A 21,400-nucleotide genomic window follows, 5' to 3' on the forward strand; every position below is an offset into this window, starting at 1 on the left:
ATGAACAATGACATAATTTGTTGATACAGATACAATGCAGGTTGGTTGTATTATTAATATTCAAACTTCCACATTTTTCCACTCTATCCAGCAACCATTGTATTCCACTGGAACAGAACACACATGACAGAACTGTATGCAATGAACTTAAAAACACTGCCAGCCATGGATGAAGTGAGCAACACGTTATCCTCTGATATGCAAACAGAACTTCCTTTAATAGTATAAGAGGGTTACACATGTGCTGTAAAAAAAAATGTTTACGTACTTCCAAAGATAAATTTAGCCATTGACTATATTTATTTTTCATTTATTTCTTTAATCCTAAATGTAACTTTTGGCCCCTTCTTATATTTAAAGTTAGTGTTACAATAGTCTTAAATCTAAATTAAGAAATCAATCATTTAAGAGAACAATAATGCATATATATACTAACATTTCAACAAACCAAATATTCATGCACAGAAATAAAATACTGATATTCTGAACATATCGTTAAACAGTACATTTTATAAAACTTTCTTTTTCTGAAGGGAGTATAATACAGTTGCAGTGTCTCAAATCATTTACAAAACAAAACGTAATCATATATACATTCAAAGCCATATCCTGAGGCATGCTGAGTATCTTCAACTCCTAATGAAATAATCATATGAATCTACTTTTCGTAAAAAATATATGCTTTGGCTATCTGCAGTAATCAAAATATTGGATCAAATGCTGGAAGTGAAAAGAAGCCATATAGCTGCCTTACGTGGGCAGCTGAGGATTTTGCCACTGGAGGTGACTGACACACAAACATCTGGACCATGCATACCACAAGCCCAGGATGAAGTATATGAAAACTAGGATCAAAACATTCTCAGTCAAGAGACAGTGGTTACAGAATAAATTTCCATAGAACATCAGATAAATCCTGTATCTGACCAGGATTGGGTAATGTGCTAAAACTTTCCTCCCAAGCAAGTTTTTATGCTGTAGCAAGAGTGAAATTAGCAACATTGATGCAACAATACATTTCATCCCCCACCAGCCTCAAAACAGTACAAGCAGAGTTTCTACCTCAAAGCAAAGCAAGAGATGATGCAAAGTTTAGCGCAAACTGTTATCTCAACTTCAGGCAGAAGGTGCCAAGACTCTATGGCAACAGGCGATAGTACAAAACTTTATGACAGAGAGAACTAGTGTAGTGAGCTGCTCCCAATTCTCACATATCAATCCCCAATTGCATAAACCTCTTGAAGACCAGTACCAGGCAGAAAAATAGCTAGCAAGCCAAAGCTAAATTATACTAGTAACTGAACCCAAAAGGATTGAAATGCTAGTGTTACTTCTAAGGGTCCAGAACTTCACAGTGCAGGGCAAGCTGCTTCACAATGAGAATTTTGTGGTGCTACTGACTTGAGTCCCCACCTGGGAAATCAGTATGTCACCTGTTCTATCACAGTTCTACTTGTGGGTCATTGCCAGATTCTGTTTACTTCTATTTTACATGACATTTCCATCCACTTTTACCCTTTGTTTAGAACTGGTACAACTGCGCAACAATTACCCATTTCCTTCCTCCTCTCCCTGCTGGCATGACAGAGCAGGCTTAGGGAGAGGACAGTACAGAACCTTCACCCATACAGTGAGCAACCCAAATGAATGATTTTAGTGGATTTGAGCTTCTCCTTAAACTTGCCTTGGCAAAACAGAGGTATCACCCAAACCAAATAAAAGAAAACTTGTCACTCTCTCTCTCTCTCTCTTGCAACAAAAAAATCACACATAAAAACAGGTATGCTTAAATCTATTAATGTTCCAAATAATAAATGAAAAAAACTATCAATTCGGTTTTTCTCCTCCAGTTTTACTAATTCATATTACAGACTACTACTTATGCACATTAAGAAAATCTACTTCTAGAACATGGTACTTCTAGTTTCAGTAGGTCAATATAGCAAAATTATCATATCCACATAGTCATTTATCTGGAAGTTCTTTACATTCTCTCTCATTTGCTGTCTAAGATTAGCATGTAATAACTGTTCAGATATGCACATTTGGGCTAGGGACAGACATTTAAAAATCCTGAACTGATTCAATCTTTGCAGGTTAGTTTAACCTACAGAGATCAAACTGATTTGCAAGTGGCTAGACATTCACTTTTGGTTGCACATGCCTTCAGTAGCTCAGGCTAGAAGCCAGGGGGGCACTAGAGCAAGCCCTCCCTTCTATTCCACAATACTGAGCTGAGGGGCTGCATGGCCAGGCCCTGGCAGGACACTATGATTAGGGAGGCCCCCACCGTGGCTTGCAGAGTCCCCAGCTGGGGTGTGCCTAGAAGGGGAAGAGGGAAGCAGCCCTTGGCAGGCTTCTCCCCCTCACTTGCTGCTCAAGAGGAACGAGTGTTGCCATGGGGAGAGGAGGGGGGACTGCTTGTGTGGACTACATACACATGTTGATGATACTGATCTTTTCAATCTTCAATCTCCCTCTCCCTGCTTCTTCATACTGTCTGCAGCAAATTGACAGGCACTGCATTCATTGCAAACCAGGTCATTTCTCACACCTCTCTCTGTCCCCTGTTGAACACTGACAGCAAGCCAGCAGGGAGCTTATAAAAACACAAAGCTTATCAGGCCATCAAGATAGCAAAGCCTCTCTCTCATTAGTTCAAGCTCTTCTTAAACAGCTTTTTGCAAAGGATTTTAAGGAAGAACAGAGGGATATTACCAGCTGACCTGTTAATTAGCTCCAAAAAGCCCTAAGTGGACATTGTTCTGTTTTTGTTGCAGTGAAATTGGAGACAAACACACAGACATCTCTCAGCATTAGCTAGCATGGGGGCTGTATGACCATGACCAGGTGCCGGCTGGGGTTCATGCCACTGAGGTCCATGCTGTGGGAGAGCGGGGGGGATCCCTGCTTGAGCACCAAGCTGCAAGAGGGGCAGGGCAGGGGGAAACCAGGCAGATGCTCCTATCTCCCAGCTGCAGTCTCCACCTCCTTCTCAGCCAGCCAGAGATGTGAAGAAAACTAGAGAGTATCATAAATTGCAATGCAATTAAGTACAATACAGAATTACTTCAGATATTAAAATAAAGTTGCGAGTCAAAGCAAAAGTATAGGTATATAAGAACAACACAGTACATATACATCTTTATAAATAAATATTTGTTACATGTATCTGTTTAGGAATAAAGTTGTATACTTAAAGACTTAATTATGAAGTCATGAACTATAAGAATCTTATGTTCCTATGTTTCACGGTAAGTTCTCATTAGTCACAGCTGATTTTAATTAAAAGTAAATGAACTTAAATATATGCATTTTAGCTAAGACTATAAATGTCTGTCTCTGAAACTACAAGAAAAGTAATAATCTGCATGTCTTAAAATTTCCTAAACCCAAAATGTAAAACCAAAATTTTCATATAAACCGTTAATACTTTTCTGCATAAAACAAATATACCAGAAGTAAAGAACGTATGCCTAAATGAAATTTAGCATTCTGAAAACTAGGAAATTCAAAATAAAATTATTCTCAGCTTTCCTCTTTTTAGAAGTATATTTGCAACTGCAGTATTTAAATTAAATGATAAGATTGAATCTCCTAGCTTTGCCAGGTTCTGTTCAACCGTATTGGTTTCAAATGGCAAGAATGGTTATTTTTTCATACAGCTGCCTTTAAGGAAAAATCATGCTGCTTTAGCACCGTAAAAAAACCATGGCTGAAATACTGGCCCCAGTTAAGTCAAAATTCCTACTGACTGCAAACAGGCCAAGATTTCTTCTCATATCTCCAAAACCTAAGAAATTTTACGTATTTTAGAAAAGCATTAAAAAATGGTTCAAAATATTCCTGATCTTCAAAAAGCACTTATGCTATTAGGTTTATGTTGCTATAAAAAATACATATAGCTGTATAGTGTTCTATGCACGATCTTTATCACATATACAGTATATGTGCTATATTTAGACACTGCAGCATAACTGAGGAAAGCCAACTGGAACAGCTGCCCCAGGCACTGCCTTTGTTGAGGGGAGGGGGAACTGTAAAGATAGTGTGACCAGAGCAGTAGCTAATTGTACCATTGCAATCAGCACCTTGGCAGCCAGTGCTGCTCCAGGTGTCATATGGTTGCCTTGGGTATGGAACTGCCTGGCTATGCCTCTGCATAGCTATATTATACCCAATACTATGCTTCTTATCATTCTTATATTACTTTCACTGCAGGGCTTGCATTTTTGATCACCTACAGAAGAGATCTTAAATGGAGCAGAAAGAGTTCCACAAATTTTACTCTAATCTAATCATACACCTGATGGCTAATGTGGGTCCTCACTTCATTTTCAGATTTCTCCTTGCCAATCAAAGATCATATAGCAGAGGCAATGTCAACTTGTATAATGAATGCCCTTTTAAGAATTTTATTGATGGGCAACTATTTTAAACATACACTCCAGTATGTTCTAATGCTATAGAGACATTACTTAGGCTACAGAGAGCAGCTTACTTACGTCTGGGGCTCCTTTTCATTTTGTTGTTTTTGCTGTGGTTGAAGAACGTTATTTACCAGCTCAGTGATCCCACTAAAGGGAAACCACCTGTTTAAATAAGCAAATAATGTGACTGAATAACCAAATAAACCACACTAATTTAAATATTTTATTATCTAATAATAATAGAAATATACAGGCGGAAAAGCTACAGCCAATGGGAATGTTAGCTGCAATAGTAAGTCAGCCATTAAGGATGTAAGGGAAATAAACTTTTACACTTAACCAGTTCACAAGCAGGCAGCAAGAAACTACATCCAACTAACATGTGGATGAAGTAAGAAGCTGCAGGCAGCTCTCTTACAAGCCAGTCAGGAAGCAGATGACAAACTAGCTGCAGCCTATTAGGTATTAGTGAAAGCTAATACCATCAAAGGTGCAGGAAGCAGAACATGGCAAAGGTAGAAAAGTCAAACCTACTACACTCTTAAGAGATGTTACTTACTGTGTCGGTTGTGGTTTTTGTTCTTCTTTGACCCTAAAAAGATAAGTTTGCACAACTGAGTGCAATGTACTGCAAAACAATATCTACCTACAGATCTATAAACTATATCAAATGGGCAAGAAAAAGTATTTTGTGGTAAAATATACCCACTTAATACATGCCCATATATTTATAATAAATGTATTCTGTGCTAACTTCCACTAAAACTGAAGTGAGGTAATATAATATTTTGAAGATAAATATTTTCTGTTAAAATAGGTACCCTGATATGTTATAATTGGTTCCTAATTCTTTAGACAGAATAGCTTACTACATCATAACATATTTAAAAATATACTAGACTATACAATCACAAAGAAAATTTTAAATTATAATTACAAATGAATTTTTTTATACTTTTATTTTTCTAATATATAGAAATACTCAGGTTGGACTAAACAGTTACATTTTCAGCTGTCATAATTAAAAGTTAACTTGAACCCTTACGCAAATTATTTAAAATCTACTATTATGACCCAGTAGCTTATATTAGAAGTACACTAAATTAGAAGATAAATCCTTATTACATCAATCATATCAATATCAGTTACAAAATACCTATGAAAAATAAACAAGCCCACTTCTGTTTAAATAAAATTTACTAGAACTTACTGAAAGGAAAATAGCTGTGTATTACCACAACAATTTATAAATATCTTTGATAAACATTTCAACTGACCAGTACTCTACCAATATCTAATTCCCCTTCACCTCATAAAGGCCATAAATAGTTATAATTAGGGGTCTACCTAACTCGAGGAGGCAGCTGGCCAATTTAATGGGCAGATTCCAGGACTGGCTGCCATTTTCAAGGGCTTACTGTCACCTCTGATTGGCAGAGGGTCCCTGGTGGCCCCACCCCCTGCCACTAATTAGCGAAGAGGGCTGTCCATTGTATGCCCCTGCCCCTCACCACCGATTGGCTGAGAGGGCTGTCCATCATGTGGCCATGCCCCTTGCCTCTCATTGGTGGAGAGGGGCGAGCCAAGGTGGCAGCCCCCCTCCCACCTTGCCCCGGTCTGTCTGCACGGCTGGGAGAACTGTTCGCTCCCACTGGCAAGTCAGCATTTTATTTTTATTACTTTTTTCCCCTGTAGACTTCATAGAGATCACCCAACTTCATGATTTCTCAATTCTTCTGAGAATTTAACTCCCAAATTCCAACAAGTGAAATGACAACATACAAACTCTGGAATTTTAAATGCTTGTAACTTGGAAAAATATGGGCAAACATTGCACGCAGATAGAAAGCAATTTCCCATCTCCAGAATGAATCTCTCATTTCCATGCTCCAAAGTATAAAGATGGAGAGTTTCTTAGTGGAATCATTGTAAATATATATATATATATATATATATATATATATATATATATATATATATATATATGTGTGTGTGTGTGTGTGTGTGTGGGTGGGTGTGTGCGTGCAAACACACACACACACACACACACACACACACACACACACACACACTATATATATATATATATGTTACAACTTTTCCACTAAGAAACTCTACATCTCTCCATGTATATATATTCTAGGACAGGGGTGGGCAATTATTTCAGCTGGAAGGCTGCTTAACAACTTTTGGTGAGCTGTTGAGGGCCACAAGGGTGGCCCCATCCCCTGGTCATCATCTTGGGACTGGAAGTTCTACCCCTCACCTCTGACCTTTGCCACTGGAAGTCCCTTCCCTTGCCCCTGGAAGTACTCCTTTTGGGAAGGGGGTTTGCCATCTTGGAACCAGGGAGGGAAATTTGTATACTAAAAATCAAACATCCATAATAATATATTTTTATTTTTTTTAAATATTTTGTCCTGATTTGTGTTAATTTGTACTGTATATATAGACATAGCAATAGCGCAAAATGAAATCTTACTCTTATATATTGTGGGGTGTGTGATGAAGTGTGGGGGTATTGGGTGGATGTGTGTGTGTATGTAAGGGTGTGGGGGTATGTGTGGATGTGTTGGGTGGGTGTGGCGGGGTTTCTGAGGATGTGGTGGGCATGTGTATGGGTGGGCATGTGTGTGGGTGGGTATGGTGTTTGCGGGGTGTGTGTGGTGTATGTGTGTAGCAGTGAACAGGGCTCTCCCCAGAGGCATGCAGGTGTGAATGGAGGGGGAGATCAGTGTGGTGTTTGTGGGGTATGTGATTGTGTGGGGGAGGGTGTGTTTGTGGGGTTGGGGGGGAGGGTTTGAGGGTATGTGGGGTGTATATGGGAGCCCTGACATATACCCCCCCCAAGCTGGTCAGCCACCACCCCTGCCCTGCAACGCCCTGCAGCGCCTCCCCGCCACTGCCAACAGCACCCAACCCCAGTGCAGCCCACGCCTGCTCTGCACTACCCAACCATGGTGCATCTTGCCACATAAATGAGTGTACATCCCTGGCCCCACATGCTCTGCGCTGGTCCAGGCTCACCTGTCTGGGCTGAGCAGCAGCAGCAGCAGCCGCCAGGAAGAAACTGTTGCTCAGTGCTGGAGGAAAGTCACCCCTCTCCCTTGCCACTGCCAGGCAGTTTTTGGTGCATCCATCTGAAGCCTGCGCTGTGTCAGGCTGCCCTGTGGCTCCATTGCCACCACCTCTGGGCTGCCCTGCAGCTGCACTGCACTGTCACTGCTGCAGTGCAGGGCAGCCCAGAGGTGGTGGTAACGGGGTAGTACCACTTTCTCCCAGCACTGAGCAACAGTTTCTTCCTGGCACTGCCACTGCTGCTGCTCATGCCAGACAGGTGAGTCCAGAGCAGGTGCCGGAGTCAGAGGTCCCTTCTGGCCCTACATTTCCATGATTCCATGATTTTTACATTTGATTGTCTCTTTGTGGTACTTTGTACTTGTTCTTACTGAATTTCTTCTAATTAATTTCAGGGCACTTCCACTGAGTAATTTGTAGTCCACTTTCTTTGGAGGATGGTGTTAAGATTCAACCTGATAGTTTGTACCTCACCTAGACTGTTGTCATCTACATATTTACTAAATGTGCATTCAGTTTCATCCTCCAAAGCTAGGGAAAGAAGTTAAACATAAACCAGTTTAGGTGATCAGAAACCAGTTTAAACCTGTAACAGAACAGAAATTCAGTGCATACAAACCAGTTTCAAAATGGCCAAAACCAATTTAAGATAAACCAGGTTGAATGTAGTATCAGACTTAACTGATTTAGGTCAAACCAGTTTATGAAACTTCTGCCCCAGACCCCTTCCTGGTTCAAGTTAAATCACAGTCCCCCAGCATCCCAGAACACTTTGCAGTCCTGGGCTGTGTTATGCCATTTGCTTTAGCAAATCAGGGTTGGCCCTGCTCCTCTGTTCCCTAGCTAGAGCAGTGAGGGCTGGCTGACAAAGGGGTGGGATTGGGAAACCAGAGTCTCCACTCGAGCGGCAAATCCTGAACTCTCCTGCTACCTACAGTAGCAAGCTAGATTAATTACTCGCATTCAGAGAAAATAGTTCACTATATTTTTTGATCCATCCAGCCAAAGGTCTTCCTTTCAAACATTCTCCCCCCTCAAAACTATTCCTTTCTACAGTGTTACTTATTCTTTTCTATGCCCTCATTCACCTCTTTTGCAGCAGGTTTCCTCTTTCATGTTCTGTCTCAGCAATCTGTCTCCACACTCACTTGAACTAGCATCAAGCAATCAGATACCAGTGCCTTGTGTCCACCCACAGAGGCAGAGTGGGAGAAGCAGCTTTGATTCTTTGGGTAGATAGGATATCTTTTGTTAGACCAACTAAATAGTTGGAAATTTTGTTTTTTGCAAGCTTTTGGGGACAAACACCCTTCTTCTGGCATACGGAGTGTTTGTTGGTGTTTGTGTGTTCTCCTGGGTAGAATAGAAGCCAATACGCAAAATGCAGGTTGTGAACATACACATGCATAGCAGTGAGGACCAGAGGGGATGAAAGACAATAGGTGTGAGGCAGGTAGATTGGGGCGGGGGGCAGGGGACGGGGGTGTTGAACTGGGAATAGAATGTAGGTAGTAAAATGCAAGCAGGTTACTGGGGGTTATCAGATGGCAGCTTTCCCCTTCTTTAAAGGGACAGGCACATTGCAAAGGCTCCAGCCCCTCAGCAGCATAAAGTCTATCAGAGCACATGTACACAGCTGAGATCAGGGGGTATGGTCACACCCCAGCCCAGGACTTGTGCAAGAAGCCAGGGAAGGTGGGTTTAAACCCCCTCCCTGACCCTGGATCCCAGCCAGGGTTTAGTGGGGGGGCAGTACCTCTCCGGCTCTTGTCCCCCACTCCCACTCGAGCAGAGAACAGAGGGCATGGCTATGCCCATGCGCCCCCCCAGCCCGCTCAAACAGAGAGAGTGGAAAAGCCTTGGAGCTTCAGTCCCTTCCCTTTGACAGTGGCTGGCAGGCTGGGAGCCATGCTCTAGTGCCCCACAGCTTCTGGCCTGAGCCACTGTAGGTATGTGGCTGCATTCCCTGAATCAAAAGTGAATGTCTGTTCACTCGTTTCTCAGTTTAACCTCTGCAATTTAAACTAACCTGCAAAGATTGAATTGATCCAGCATCAGGCTTTTTGACTGTCTGTACTTAGCCCAAGCCACTAATGAAGATATTAAACAATATCAGACCCAGGACAGAGCCCTAGGGAACCCACTTGATTCCTCTTCCCAGTTAGACATCAAGCCATTGAGGACTACATTTCAAGCATATCCAACCAGTTCTGTAGCCATCTAACAGTACTTTCATTTAGACCGTATTTCCTTAGCTTACTGATACTTTTATAAGGGAAACAGTCAAAACCCTTGCTAAATTCAGGATATACTGTATCCAGTTCTCTCCTCCCAATCCACAAAACCCTCTTTTACTTGTCATAGAAGGAAATCAGATATATTAAGCATGACTTGTTCTTGATAAATCCATGTTGTCTATTCTTTATCACTTTGATGTCCTCTAAATGCTTAGAAATAGATTCATTGCTGACACGCTCTAGCATCTTTCCAGGTACTGAGATTAGACTGACCGGTCTGTAATTCCCTGAATTTTCCTTGTCCCCATATCTACTCCCTCCCTCCCACCCATCTACCTACCAACCAACCCATAATTTTTTTTAATTAAAAGATTTGCACTATATTTTACCTTTTCCAGTCATTTAGGATGTCACCTGATCTCCATGAGTTTTCAAAGATGGCTCTTTCAGACAATGGCTCTACAATTACCTTAGCCAAATCTTTGTGTACTCTAGCATGAAATCATCTGTTCCTACTGAACTGAAAACATCCAATTTAAGTAATCTCTGACATATTCTTTTTCCAGTTCTTAGCTGATTACCTCCTACTAAATATGCCTGTCATCTGAGAGCTGATATTATTTTTTAAGACTGAAATAAAAAATAATAATACTTCAATATTCTCTACATCCTCCATTATTAGCTGCCACAGCTTCTCATTCAGTACAGGACTCATACTTTTCTTGTTCTTCACCTACTTCCCTTATTTCTAACATACTTATGAAATCCATTTTTGTTGCCTTTTGTTTCTTCATTGCTGAATCTAAATTTGTGCCTTGGACTTCCTGCTTATTTCCACATGCCAATATTAAACTGTTGTATTTGTTCTTAGTAATATATTACTAACACTTACCACTTCTTCTGAGACTCTCTTTTCAGTTTCAAGTCACTGATCAATTCACTGTACAGCCAAGCTGGTCTCTTGCTGATATCTTTCCTTCGCATCAAGATAGCATGTTCTTGTGACCTTAGTATTGTCTCTAAGGTACACAGATCTCTCCTGGACTTCTTTTCCCCATAGGATTAACAGTCTGTAAAGGTCTGCTTTACTGAAGACCAACATTTTTAGTCTGCTGCTGTCCTTCCTTTTTTTCCTTACAATCATGAACTCTATCATTATGTGATCACTATCAGCAAAGCTGCCTTTCACCTGGCTCTCTCAACCAAGTCCTTGCTATAGAGAAGAGCAAATCAAGAGACTCTATGTACTACTGTTACCTTCCCAGCATGTCACAGTACCTAAAGTCCCTTATAAGTACCAAGTCCTGTGATTTAAATATTTTGGTTAGTTGTTTCAGAAAAAAACTTTATCAACCTCCTCCCAGTTTGGTGGTCTATAGTAGTCAAATTCTGTCATCCTTACATAATGTAATGCCTTATTTTAGGGGGGATGTTAATGGGCAAGGTTCCACATCAAATAAGTAACATGAAGGAAATTAACTTATTAGACCCAACACTCAAACCTCTGCTTCTCTACTAACAGCATTGCTTCTCTGGTATACAGGACAAATTCTAGCTTGGAACCTCTAACTAACTGAAATGTCTAAATATAGTTATAGTTCTATAGTTATAAATAGAGAAGTTAGGATGGCCAAACAGTTGGTTTCCATGATAAAACCTTGATGTGCATGCATTAAGAGCCCACCTTTTATTCATCCTCTAAACAATGAACAAATAGAAAGATTCACAGATTCATAGATGCTAGGGTTGTAACGGACCTCAACAGATCGAGTCCAACCCCCTGCCCAGGCAGGAAAGAGTGCTGGGGTCAGATGACTCCAGCCAGATGCCTATCCAGCCTTCTCTTAAAGACCCCCAGGGTAGGGGAGAGCACCACCTTCCTTGGAAGCCCATTCCAAATTTTGGCCACTCATATCATGAAGAAGTTTTTCCTGATATCTAGCCTAAATCTGCTTTCTGAGTTTGTAACCATTGTTCCTTGTTACCCCAAGAGGCGCCCTGGTGAACAGAGCATCTCCAATCCCTTGCTGCATCTCCCTAATGAATTTGTAGGCAGCCACAAGATCACCTCTCAGCCTTCTCTTGTGGAGGCTGAAGTGGTCCAGGTCCCTCGGTCTCTCCTCATAGGGTTTGTCCTGTAAGCCTCTAACCATACGAGTGGCCCTCCTCTGGACCCTCGAGTCTATCAGCATCCTTCTTGAAGTACGGCACCCAAAACTGGACACAGCACTCCAACTCCGGTCTGACCAATGCCGCATAGAGGGGAAGTATCACCTCCTTGGATCTATTTGTCATGAGTCTGCTGATGCATGATAAAGTAAGGTTAGCTTTGCTGATGGGAAAACAAATAAACAAGAAGCCTAGAGACAGAAACAGCACTTACATATAAGAAAAAGTATATTGCAAAGAATTTGAGATAAAAAAATATAAAATGGAATTATGGTTGCTATGAATCAGCATACTTTTCTATTAAATGTTTTTGATCGATGTAGCTTTCAGCCTCTTAGCTCTGTTTCAGTTCATCATGCCACCTGCTCCTTCCTCAGGTGGTTTTACAGATCATGTGTGAAGTGAACATGAACACTGAGCAACCGCTTCATTTTTTTAATTTAGATTGCTAGAATCTAGAAATGTGCCTATCCTGAGCTTCACAGGCTCATGCAAATACTTTTTGTACAGAATACTTCCACCATAGATGTCAATTGTAAATCTTTTAAAACCAAAAACACATACCCTGCAAGATACAAAGCGATTCTGTCACACTACCAAAGGAAGTATGGGAAAATGACTTACAAAGCCAATGATCCTTCAGTGAATACATCCTACCTCAACCCTCTTGCATTTAAACTGGGAACAAAGAAATGGACTGTTTGCTCAGGCACCCTCCCCCACTGCCAAATTCCCAAACCCTAAGCTCCATGCAGCCGGTTGAAACCAGGTCATGCCCCCTTCTCCCACCCCAGCAGCTGGATGGGGCAGACCATGACGCCTTTCCCCTGCAGGACCAGGTTGGGGCTGGGCCACTCCCCTTTCCTCTGTGTGACTGAGTCATGCCCCCTCCACTTGGTGGAGCAAGGTTGGGTTTGGGCTACACCCTCTTCCCCCGTAGGGCCAGGCCATACCCCTTCCCTCCCCGATGGGGCCAGGTTGGATCTGGGATGCCCCCTGCCCCCCTCTATGAGGCTGAATTGGGCCCTTCCACCACCACCCCATGCCAGATCAGGACCAGCTGGATCCAGCCCAGACAGCCTGGGCACTGCCCATCCGGCCTGCCATCCAAAAAAGGTTGAATACCATCATGATAGGAAAAACAGGAATCTAGATCACAAGATGAAAACATGATTCCCAGGAATTTTGCTGAACAACACTAGCCAAAATCAGCAGAGGAAATGGGCAACTATCCTTCCCATATATACTTTTCTTAGCACAAAAGCCAAAAAAATTCATTCAAAACCCAAGTAATCCTGCCCATAAAAAATTCTAATTTAAAAATAAACTTTCATATGGATGGGTACAGTACAACAGTACATACAGCAATTAAAATGATAACAATAATTCAATTAAAAGGAGATAACCAAAAAAACAATAAATCACCACAATCCAATCAATTTAGATGACTGGGATTTTCAGAATGACATGGTAGAGTCAATGGAGTCAAAGACAACCTTGTTTACCTCCTATAGAGCTATGGCATTAATCTTCAAAAATACTTTCTGCCACAGTTAGTAAGATTCAGACTGAAAGTTATGCCACGAATACCCCAACCATTACTTTTTCTACTTTACCTCTAATAGTCCCTGCTTCACACAAAGATCTATGATGATAAAGAAAGAAAATGTATTTATGGATCATTGCATTATAGTTAAGGAATAAAGATCACCACAGTGTCCCATACAGCCTTCAAGAGAATCATCTCTCAACTGAGCAGCATTCTTTCTGAGTGTCTCATAAATCTAACATCTAAAAGCCAACCAATAAAAATGTGCAATGTGCCCAAAAATAGAGTATTCCTCAAATTCAGAGAAGATTGCACCATTTCTCCTACGTACTCCAATCTCTTAACTATCCCCTGAATAAACTAAATAGACTGGGTCTCTTCAGTTTCTGACAGCAAGTCAGGTTTTCCAGACCTTGAATCTTATACATTTCACTTGTTTTGACCCATTTCTAATTTGTCAACGTCCTTTTTAAAACCTTAACACACTATTCCATTAATAGTCTCACTAATCCCATATATAGCTGCAATAAATATGACTCTATTTCTACCCACTATTTCCCTACTTATATATCCAAGGATAGCATTTGCTCTCTCATTCTCGACATTAAATTGCAAGCTCATAATCTGTTGGTTTTCCACCACTATTTCAAGTCCTTTTCAGACTAAGTGTTTTCCATAATGAAGGTCTTGATCTTCTGAGGTTTGCAGTTAGCTGTACTAAAATTAGACCTGGTCAAACCAATTCCAGAAAAGATTTGTTTTTAGTGGAGAAGTTCAGTTTCAACACACTTTGATAGAACTCAGACTCAGAACTCAGGATTCCTTTGGAGGCCTGCCTAAATTTATTGCCAGACCAATCATCTAGCTCCTAAACTGCTCAGCTACTAGACTGCCAGAGAGCCAAATGCTTAAAAATCCTGTGCCCCTGGGCCTCAGGATCTGTGACAGCCTTCCAAGTGGACTGCCTCAAAGTCTGGATTTCCAGGGTCAGTGATTAGCCTGGGGCAGTCTACCAGCCAGACTGCCTCAGAATTAGGGGCCCTAATTCACTGCTCCAGGATAGGCCACCAGATGCACAACCAAAGAGCTGGATTCCATTACCTTTTGCTAAACATTTCAAAATGCAAAGGTTTCCTTCCAAAGGACAACAAAGCCAGATTTTGAAACACTGAGGCCCCGGCCTCACCACAATCCACTGGCTGGGGAATTAGCTCTGTGGTAGGACCCAGAGGGTGGTGGTTGATGGAAGTCAATCGTCGTGGTGTACTGTGACCAGTGGGGTCACTCAAGGCTCTGTCCTTGGGCCTATATTGTTCAACATCTTCATTAATAATGTGGACATTGGTATCAGAAGTGGACTGGCCAAGTTTGCCTATGACACCAAACTCTGGGGTAAAGCGTCCACACCTGAGGACAGGAGGGTGATCCAGGAAGACTTTGACAGACTCAGGAAATGGGTGGATGAGAACCTGATGGTATTTAACACCGAAAAATGCAAGGTTCTCCACCTTGGAAAGAAAAACCTGCAGCATGCTTACAGGCTCAGCAGTGCTATGCTGGCTAGCACTATGGACGAAAGGGACTTGGGGGTCATCATTGACCACAAGATAAACATAAGCCTTCAACGTGATGCTGCTGCTAGTGAAGTGAGCAAAATGCTGGCTTGCATCCATAGATGCTTCTCAAGCAAATCCTGGGACGTCATTCTCCCGCTATACTCGGCCTTGGTGAGGCCGCAGCTGGAGTACTGCATCCAGTTTTGGGCTCCACAATTCAAAAAGGAAGTGGAGAAGCTTGAGAGGGTGCAGAGAGTCACGTGCATGATCAGAGGTCAGGAAAACAGACCTTATGAAGAAAGGCTGAGAGCCATGGGACACTTCAGCCTGGAAAAGAGCAGGCTCAGGGGTGATCTGATGGCCGCCTATAAGTTTATCAGGGGTGCTCACCAGGATCTGGGGGAACATCTGTTCACCAGACCGCCCCAAGAGATGACAAGGTCGAACAGTCACATACTCCTCCATGACCATTTCAGAGTGGACATAAGGAAGAATTCCTTTAATGTCCGAGCCCCCAAGGTCTGGAATAGACTGCTGCCAGAGGTGGTTCAAGCACCTACTTAGAACACCTTCAACAGAGATTTGGATGTTTATCTTGCTGGGATCCTATGATCCCTGGTGACTTCCTGCCCCTGGGGCAAGGGGCTGGACTCGATGATCTTCCAAGGTCCCTTCCAGCCCTAATGTCTATGAATCTATGAAATCCTCCATAGAACATACCTTCATACAACTTTAAATCCAAAGACATGTTGTTCCATTTTCCATTTAATCCAGCTTGCCTTATAGAACTGACTTATCCTTATTACAAACCCAATTTTACATCATCTGAAAACTTTATCAGTACTGATGTGATAGTTAGAGAGAGATTTAAGAACATAAGAAATGTTATACTGGGTCAGATCACCTTGTCTAGCTATCCCTCTCTTAGAATGGCAGATACCAGATGATTGAGGGAAAAGTTTTCATGCACAGCCTATCCAGACTGTTTTGTCCCCTGCTCCTTTCTCCCTATAGCTTCCAGCATTTAAAGGCCTAGGAAGTCCTAATTTTGAAGCTGATTCCCCACTAGCTGTCATGTTTAACATCTACTAAAAGAGGCATAAGTGGCCAAGGCTTCACCCTGATGAGGAGCAGTAGCCAGGGGTTCACTGCTGCTAGGGAGTAGGAAGGAAATGTCACTTCCTTTTTTTGGCCACTGACACATGTCAAGCAGTCATTTAAACACCGATTTTCAGTGACATAACCCCCTTCAGCCACTACTTCTATGCTGCTTGTTACCATGTGCCAGAGCTGCTGCAAGGAAGGTGCAGGATGTGGGTGAAGAAGGGGTAGAGTGAGATGGATGGAGGACAGAAAGATAAAGCAACTCCTAGCACTGCTCTAGCACCCTGCTTAGGAAGTACCCAGGGCTTGTGCCATGCTCGCTCACCCATCAGTATGCTGTAGCTAATAAATTTGTCCAGTCCACTTCAGAACCCAATTAAATTATCACCTTCCAAAACCTCCTGTGGCAATGAGTTTCATAATTACCATATTTACTCAAATCCAAGACAAGGTTTTTTCCCAATGAACATGGGTGAAGAAAAGCCTTGTTTTAGGGTACTTGTACATGTGATGATTGTCACCATGTACACATTACAAAAAAGTCCTTTGTATGGCTTAATGGAGTCACACAATACACATATGTGAGGCTTGGGGGTTTCAAATGAGTTTGCAACGTTGCAAACCTATACCACATCCCCGCAAAACTATACCACATCCCCGTGTAGTTTAGTTTGCAACACTGCCACTCATAACATTGCACTTTTTAATCTGACAGCTTGCCCCCTGGCCACAGAAGAGGTGGGGAGACTCCGCTGAAAAAAAAAAAGATTGGGGTCCTCACTAATTCTCCCTTCAGGGGCCTGATCCTTTCTTCTTTTTTTTCCACAGAGCCTGCCTGTTTCTCTTGCAGCCAGGGGGCGAGCTGCTGGCAAGCCAAGTGGCCCTGACCTGTGGGAGGCCCCAGTCCTTCCTGCTGCCAGCACACCCAGTCACTCTCCTGCCACCTCCAAGTACTGTCCCAGGTAAGCCAGCCCATTACCAGGCGGTCCCAGGCAGCAGGAACAGTGCACAGGGATCTGGAAGCCCCGGCAGGCTCAGGGAAGAGTTGGATCTGGCTAGATCCTGCCTCCAAGCTGGGGCAGCACCTGACCAGCTAGCAGCCTACCCAGCTGCTCCCAAGGGGCGCCACTGGTGTGGAGGGAAGGACTGGGGCCCCCCACAACTTAAGGGCCACTCAGACCACTGACAGCTTGCCCCCTCGCCACAGGCAGGCTCTGACTCAAAAAAAAGCAACAGGCTCCTCACTGTAAGGTGACACAAAAATGTTAACTGTTTAGTCTGCAGGGTTTTATTCTATGCCCCACCATTTCAATTTAGGAGGAATAAAATAAAACCTTGGGGGTTAAACCCCCATCACATGTACAAGCAGCCTTAGATTCTGGTACCATCCTGAAGCTGGAGCTGAGCTGCCATCTGCCCTGGGCCAGGGTGGCTCTTTTGGGAGGAGGCTCATGGCCAGCAGCATGCAGGGGATATTTGCAGTATGCAGCTTCATGGAGCACAAAGGATACCACATGGTCTGCTTTCTACACAATCTGCCGCAGCCCTCCCCCCTGCCACATACCTCCTGCTCCAGCTCCAGCTCCTCTGGCACTGATCCAGTCAGGCCCAGAGCTGCTGCCACTGCTCCAGAGCTGGAACAGAGCTACAGCAGAAGGTAAGCGGAAATGGAAAGCTGAGGAGGGACAGGAAATGGGGAGCAGATACAGGAGGCAGGGATCAGGTACAGGCATGGGAAGGCAGGCAGCAGTGGGGAGCACAGGAAGGGAGGGGGCAGGCACAGAGGGGCAAGTGCCATGAGGAGGCAGGCAGCAGCAGTCAGGCCCAGGCATGGGGGGCAAGGGGCAAGTGACAGGGTGGACAGGAACAGACATGGGGGTGATGGCTAAAATGTCAAAGTTTTAGATCTTTAGCGCTTATTGCTTATCATTCAATATAGTCAATACAACTGTGACAAACGATTTTGCTTTCTAGCACACTAAAGTTCTCACAGCCTAGCAGGGGAGCACCTTTTTAACAAGGCAGTTCTCACACATTCCAGAGATAGAAATGTTTTTTTGGGGGGGGCATAGAGGGTATCTAACAAGCCCTGAGAAGAAAAGCAGCCCTATCTCCCATGCGTTTCAAAGATAAGAGCGCAGCTCCAAGGATTAATCTATCCTGGTACCTAAAAATCCCAATTAGGGGTGGAAAGATACCAACTGTATGATCCCATCTTACCAGACACCTGAAATACACATATACAGTGCCTCCATTGGCTGAACAAGGTACCTCAGACCAGACATAAATTTAGGAGAACCCTCCAATAATTAGATAAGGGACTTATAATTTTTCATATATAGATTCAAATTACTGATGGGAGTTGTCTTAAATGTAAAGTAGCTTTGGATTTGGGTAAATATAGTACATGTTGTGTGAAAATCAATTCACCTTCATTTGTTTAAAACTTTCTCCCTAATAATTTCCTTGTATGTCCACTAGTTACAGTATTGTGACACAGTAAATGGTATATCTCTACTTACTTTCTCCATGCAGCTCATAATCTTATAGAACTCTATCACAGCCCTCATTGGCTGTTATTTTTTCTAAGCTAAAATGTTCTTACCTATTGAGCCTTTCCTCATCCAAAAGCCTTTCCACATGTCTGCTTATCGCTGTTACTCTTCTCTATAGTATTCAAGGTGTGGATGTACCATGGGTCTTTACAATGGCAAGATGAAGGTTTTTTCTTTGTTTTCAAAGCCCTTCTTAATAATTTCTAACGTTTAATTTGATTTTTTGACTGCTCCTGAATACTGCACTGATGCTTCCATAGAACTACCCACAATAACTCCATGATCTCTTTCCTGACTAGTAACAATTAACATAGAACACATTATCCTATATGTGCATCACATTATTTTTTCTGATGTGCCTCACTTTGCACTTACCAGCTTTGGTCATCTGCCATTCTGCTGTCCATTTACCATCAAGAAGAAATGATGGGTGGTTGTGATTGGAGACTCCCTTCTGTGGGGGATGGAGGGAGCCATCTGCTGAACTGACCTGTTGTCTCAGGAAGTCTGCTGCTTACCCAGAGCCTGGATTCAAGATGTCACAGAGGGTCTACCAAGACTCATCTGGCCCTCTGACTAGTACCCCATGCTGCTCATCCATGTGGGCACCAATGATACTGCCAAGGGAGACCCTGAGCATATCAGAAGTGACTACAGGGTGGAGAAAATCTGGGGTTCAGACTGTGTTCTCGTCAATCCTTCCTATCAAGGGAAAAGGCCCAGGCAGGAGCAGGTGTATCCTGCAGATCAACACCTGGCTGCGCAGGTGGCATTGCCAGCAGGGCTTTGGCTTCTTTGGCCATGGGATGTTGTTTCAAGAAGAAGGATTGCTGGGAAGAGATGGGATCTACCTGACAAAGAGAGGGAACAGCGTCTTCACAGACAGGCTCACTAACCTAGTGAGGAGGGCTTTAAACTAGTTTCACCAGGGGATGGAGAACAAAGCCCTAAGGTAAGTAGGGAAGCAGGAGACCCGGAGAAAGAGCAAGCAGGAGGGGGCAACAGAGGAGGTGCTCTCATACTTCCTGAGAAATCAGGGCAATCAACTAGATGCTTCAGGTGCCTGTACACAAATGTGCAGAGCCTGGGAAACAAGCAAAAAGAATTGAAAGTCCTCATACCATCACAGAACTATGACATGACTGGAATAACAGACTCAGTGGGAGCTTGCATGCCTGAAGCACTGTCATAGATGGGTACAAACTGTTCAGGAAGGACAGCCAGGGGAAATGAGGAAGAAGAGTTGTACTTTATGTAAAAGAGCTATATGATTGCTCAGAGCTCCATTATGAACCTGGAGATAGGCCTGTGGCAAGTCTCTGGGTTAAGATTAGGGGGGAGAGCAAAAAGGGTGATGTTGTAGTGGGGGTCTGCTATAGACCAGCATCTTGTGTATCAGTGTCCCCATGCTTAAAAATGGTGGCAGGGACGCTTTAACTAAAACTTGTCTGACAATCTTTTTTAAGCACTGGAATGCTAATACACGAGATGCTCCAGGAACTCTAATTAGAGAGGTTCTGAGAGCCACTCTAATTAAAGCGCTCCCCCCCCCGCCATTCCTTTCACATTTGTATAAATGCCCAAGTCTTCTCTGTCTGCCTGATGCTGTCCAATAGGCAAAGCCTACCTGTTGGCGCTGTGAGAGTCCCTGCCTGGGTACTCACCAAACAGAATTGCACAAGGTTCAGTCTCTTTTGGGTTGGTAGTTGTCATACCGCCTCTCCTCACCCAAGGCTGACACCGGTGCCACCTCATTTTGGCTAGCTGCCATTGCAGATTACCAGCAAAGTGGTTTTTGCACAGTAAGGACCACCTAGCACTAGCAAGGCACTAGGTAGCTAGGAGTATCACAACCCCTTTATTATATCATGTCTACCCTCTATGGGGAAGGCAAGACCAGGCCTCTGTGGGCCCAGCCAACTGCAGTTGGACCTGCCTGGGCCACAGGCAGAGGGTGCCTGAGACAGAGAATGAGAAAAAGAGAAAGGAGAGCAGTTTTCAGCCCCCATGGGATGGGAGGCAAACAAGGGGAGAAGGGCCAACTGGCTCACTGGAGGGGGGCACAAGGTAAGCTGCCCTGGAGGTCCACAAACAAACGTAGAAAATACTACCAGCCTCCTGTTTCAGGATGGGAAACAGACAAAATCAGCTGGTAGTGGACAGCTACACAGCTCACAAGCTGGGAGCCACTGTGAAGGTACTCCCCAAAATGGTGGCCACAGACTTGCTGGCACAGTGGAAGGAGGGAGGAGGGGGAGGGGGCAGGGGCGGGGGGGGACGAAGCTGCAGGTCCATCAAACAAAATGGTGGAATCCTGACTCGCTGGCAGGTGAGGGGGTGGGTGGCATGGGCGAGATCCCCAAAGGAAATAAAAACAAAAATAACCTTGAAAAACTATCAGCCACCCACTTCCAGACAGGTAACAGCCAAAATCTGCTGGTAGTTTACCAAGCAGCTCACCAGCTGAAGCATGCTGCAAAGCCTCTAAGGTTACTTACTTAAAGTATTTCACCTTCACAAACAACTACTAGCAGTTCTTTTCATTCCATCCAGGAAGAGCACACACCAACTGCTGAAACTTCCTTAGCCTGACGAAAGGTTTTTGAACCTGAAAGCTTGCTTAATAACTATTCTCCAACTATTTGGGTTGATCTAATAAAAGATATCAAAATCACCCAAGGAACCTTGTCTGCCTATGTCCTTAGACCAACACGGCTGCAAC

The 21,400-nt window shown here is 43.4% G+C and overlaps 1 protein-coding gene across 6 annotated transcripts in view; it reads right to left on the reverse strand.

Moving 5' to 3' along the window:
• RIMS2 (regulating synaptic membrane exocytosis 2) overlaps positions 1 to 21,400 on the reverse strand; it is a 933,811-nt gene that overhangs the window by 796,572 nt on the left and 115,839 nt on the right. For 4 of the 6 annotated variants that reach the window (XM_059723820.1, XM_059723817.1, XM_059723823.1 and 1 more), the window contains exons 2-3: positions 4,990 to 5,022; positions 4,506 to 4,592 (exon numbers count right to left, since the gene is read on the reverse strand). The exons of the other annotated variants lie outside the window; for them this stretch is intronic. In XM_059723820.1, coding sequence (XP_059579803.1) covers positions 4,506 to 4,592; positions 4,990 to 5,022 — 120 coding nt within the window. The remainder of the gene's footprint in view (positions 1 to 4,505; positions 4,593 to 4,989; positions 5,023 to 21,400) is intronic. 6 annotated transcript variants of the gene reach the window in all.

This window comes from Alligator mississippiensis, chromosome 3 (genome assembly GCF_030867095.1).
Source record: "Alligator mississippiensis isolate rAllMis1 chromosome 3, rAllMis1, whole genome shotgun sequence".
Classification (NCBI taxonomy): Eukaryota; Metazoa; Chordata; order Crocodylia; family Alligatoridae; genus Alligator; species Alligator mississippiensis.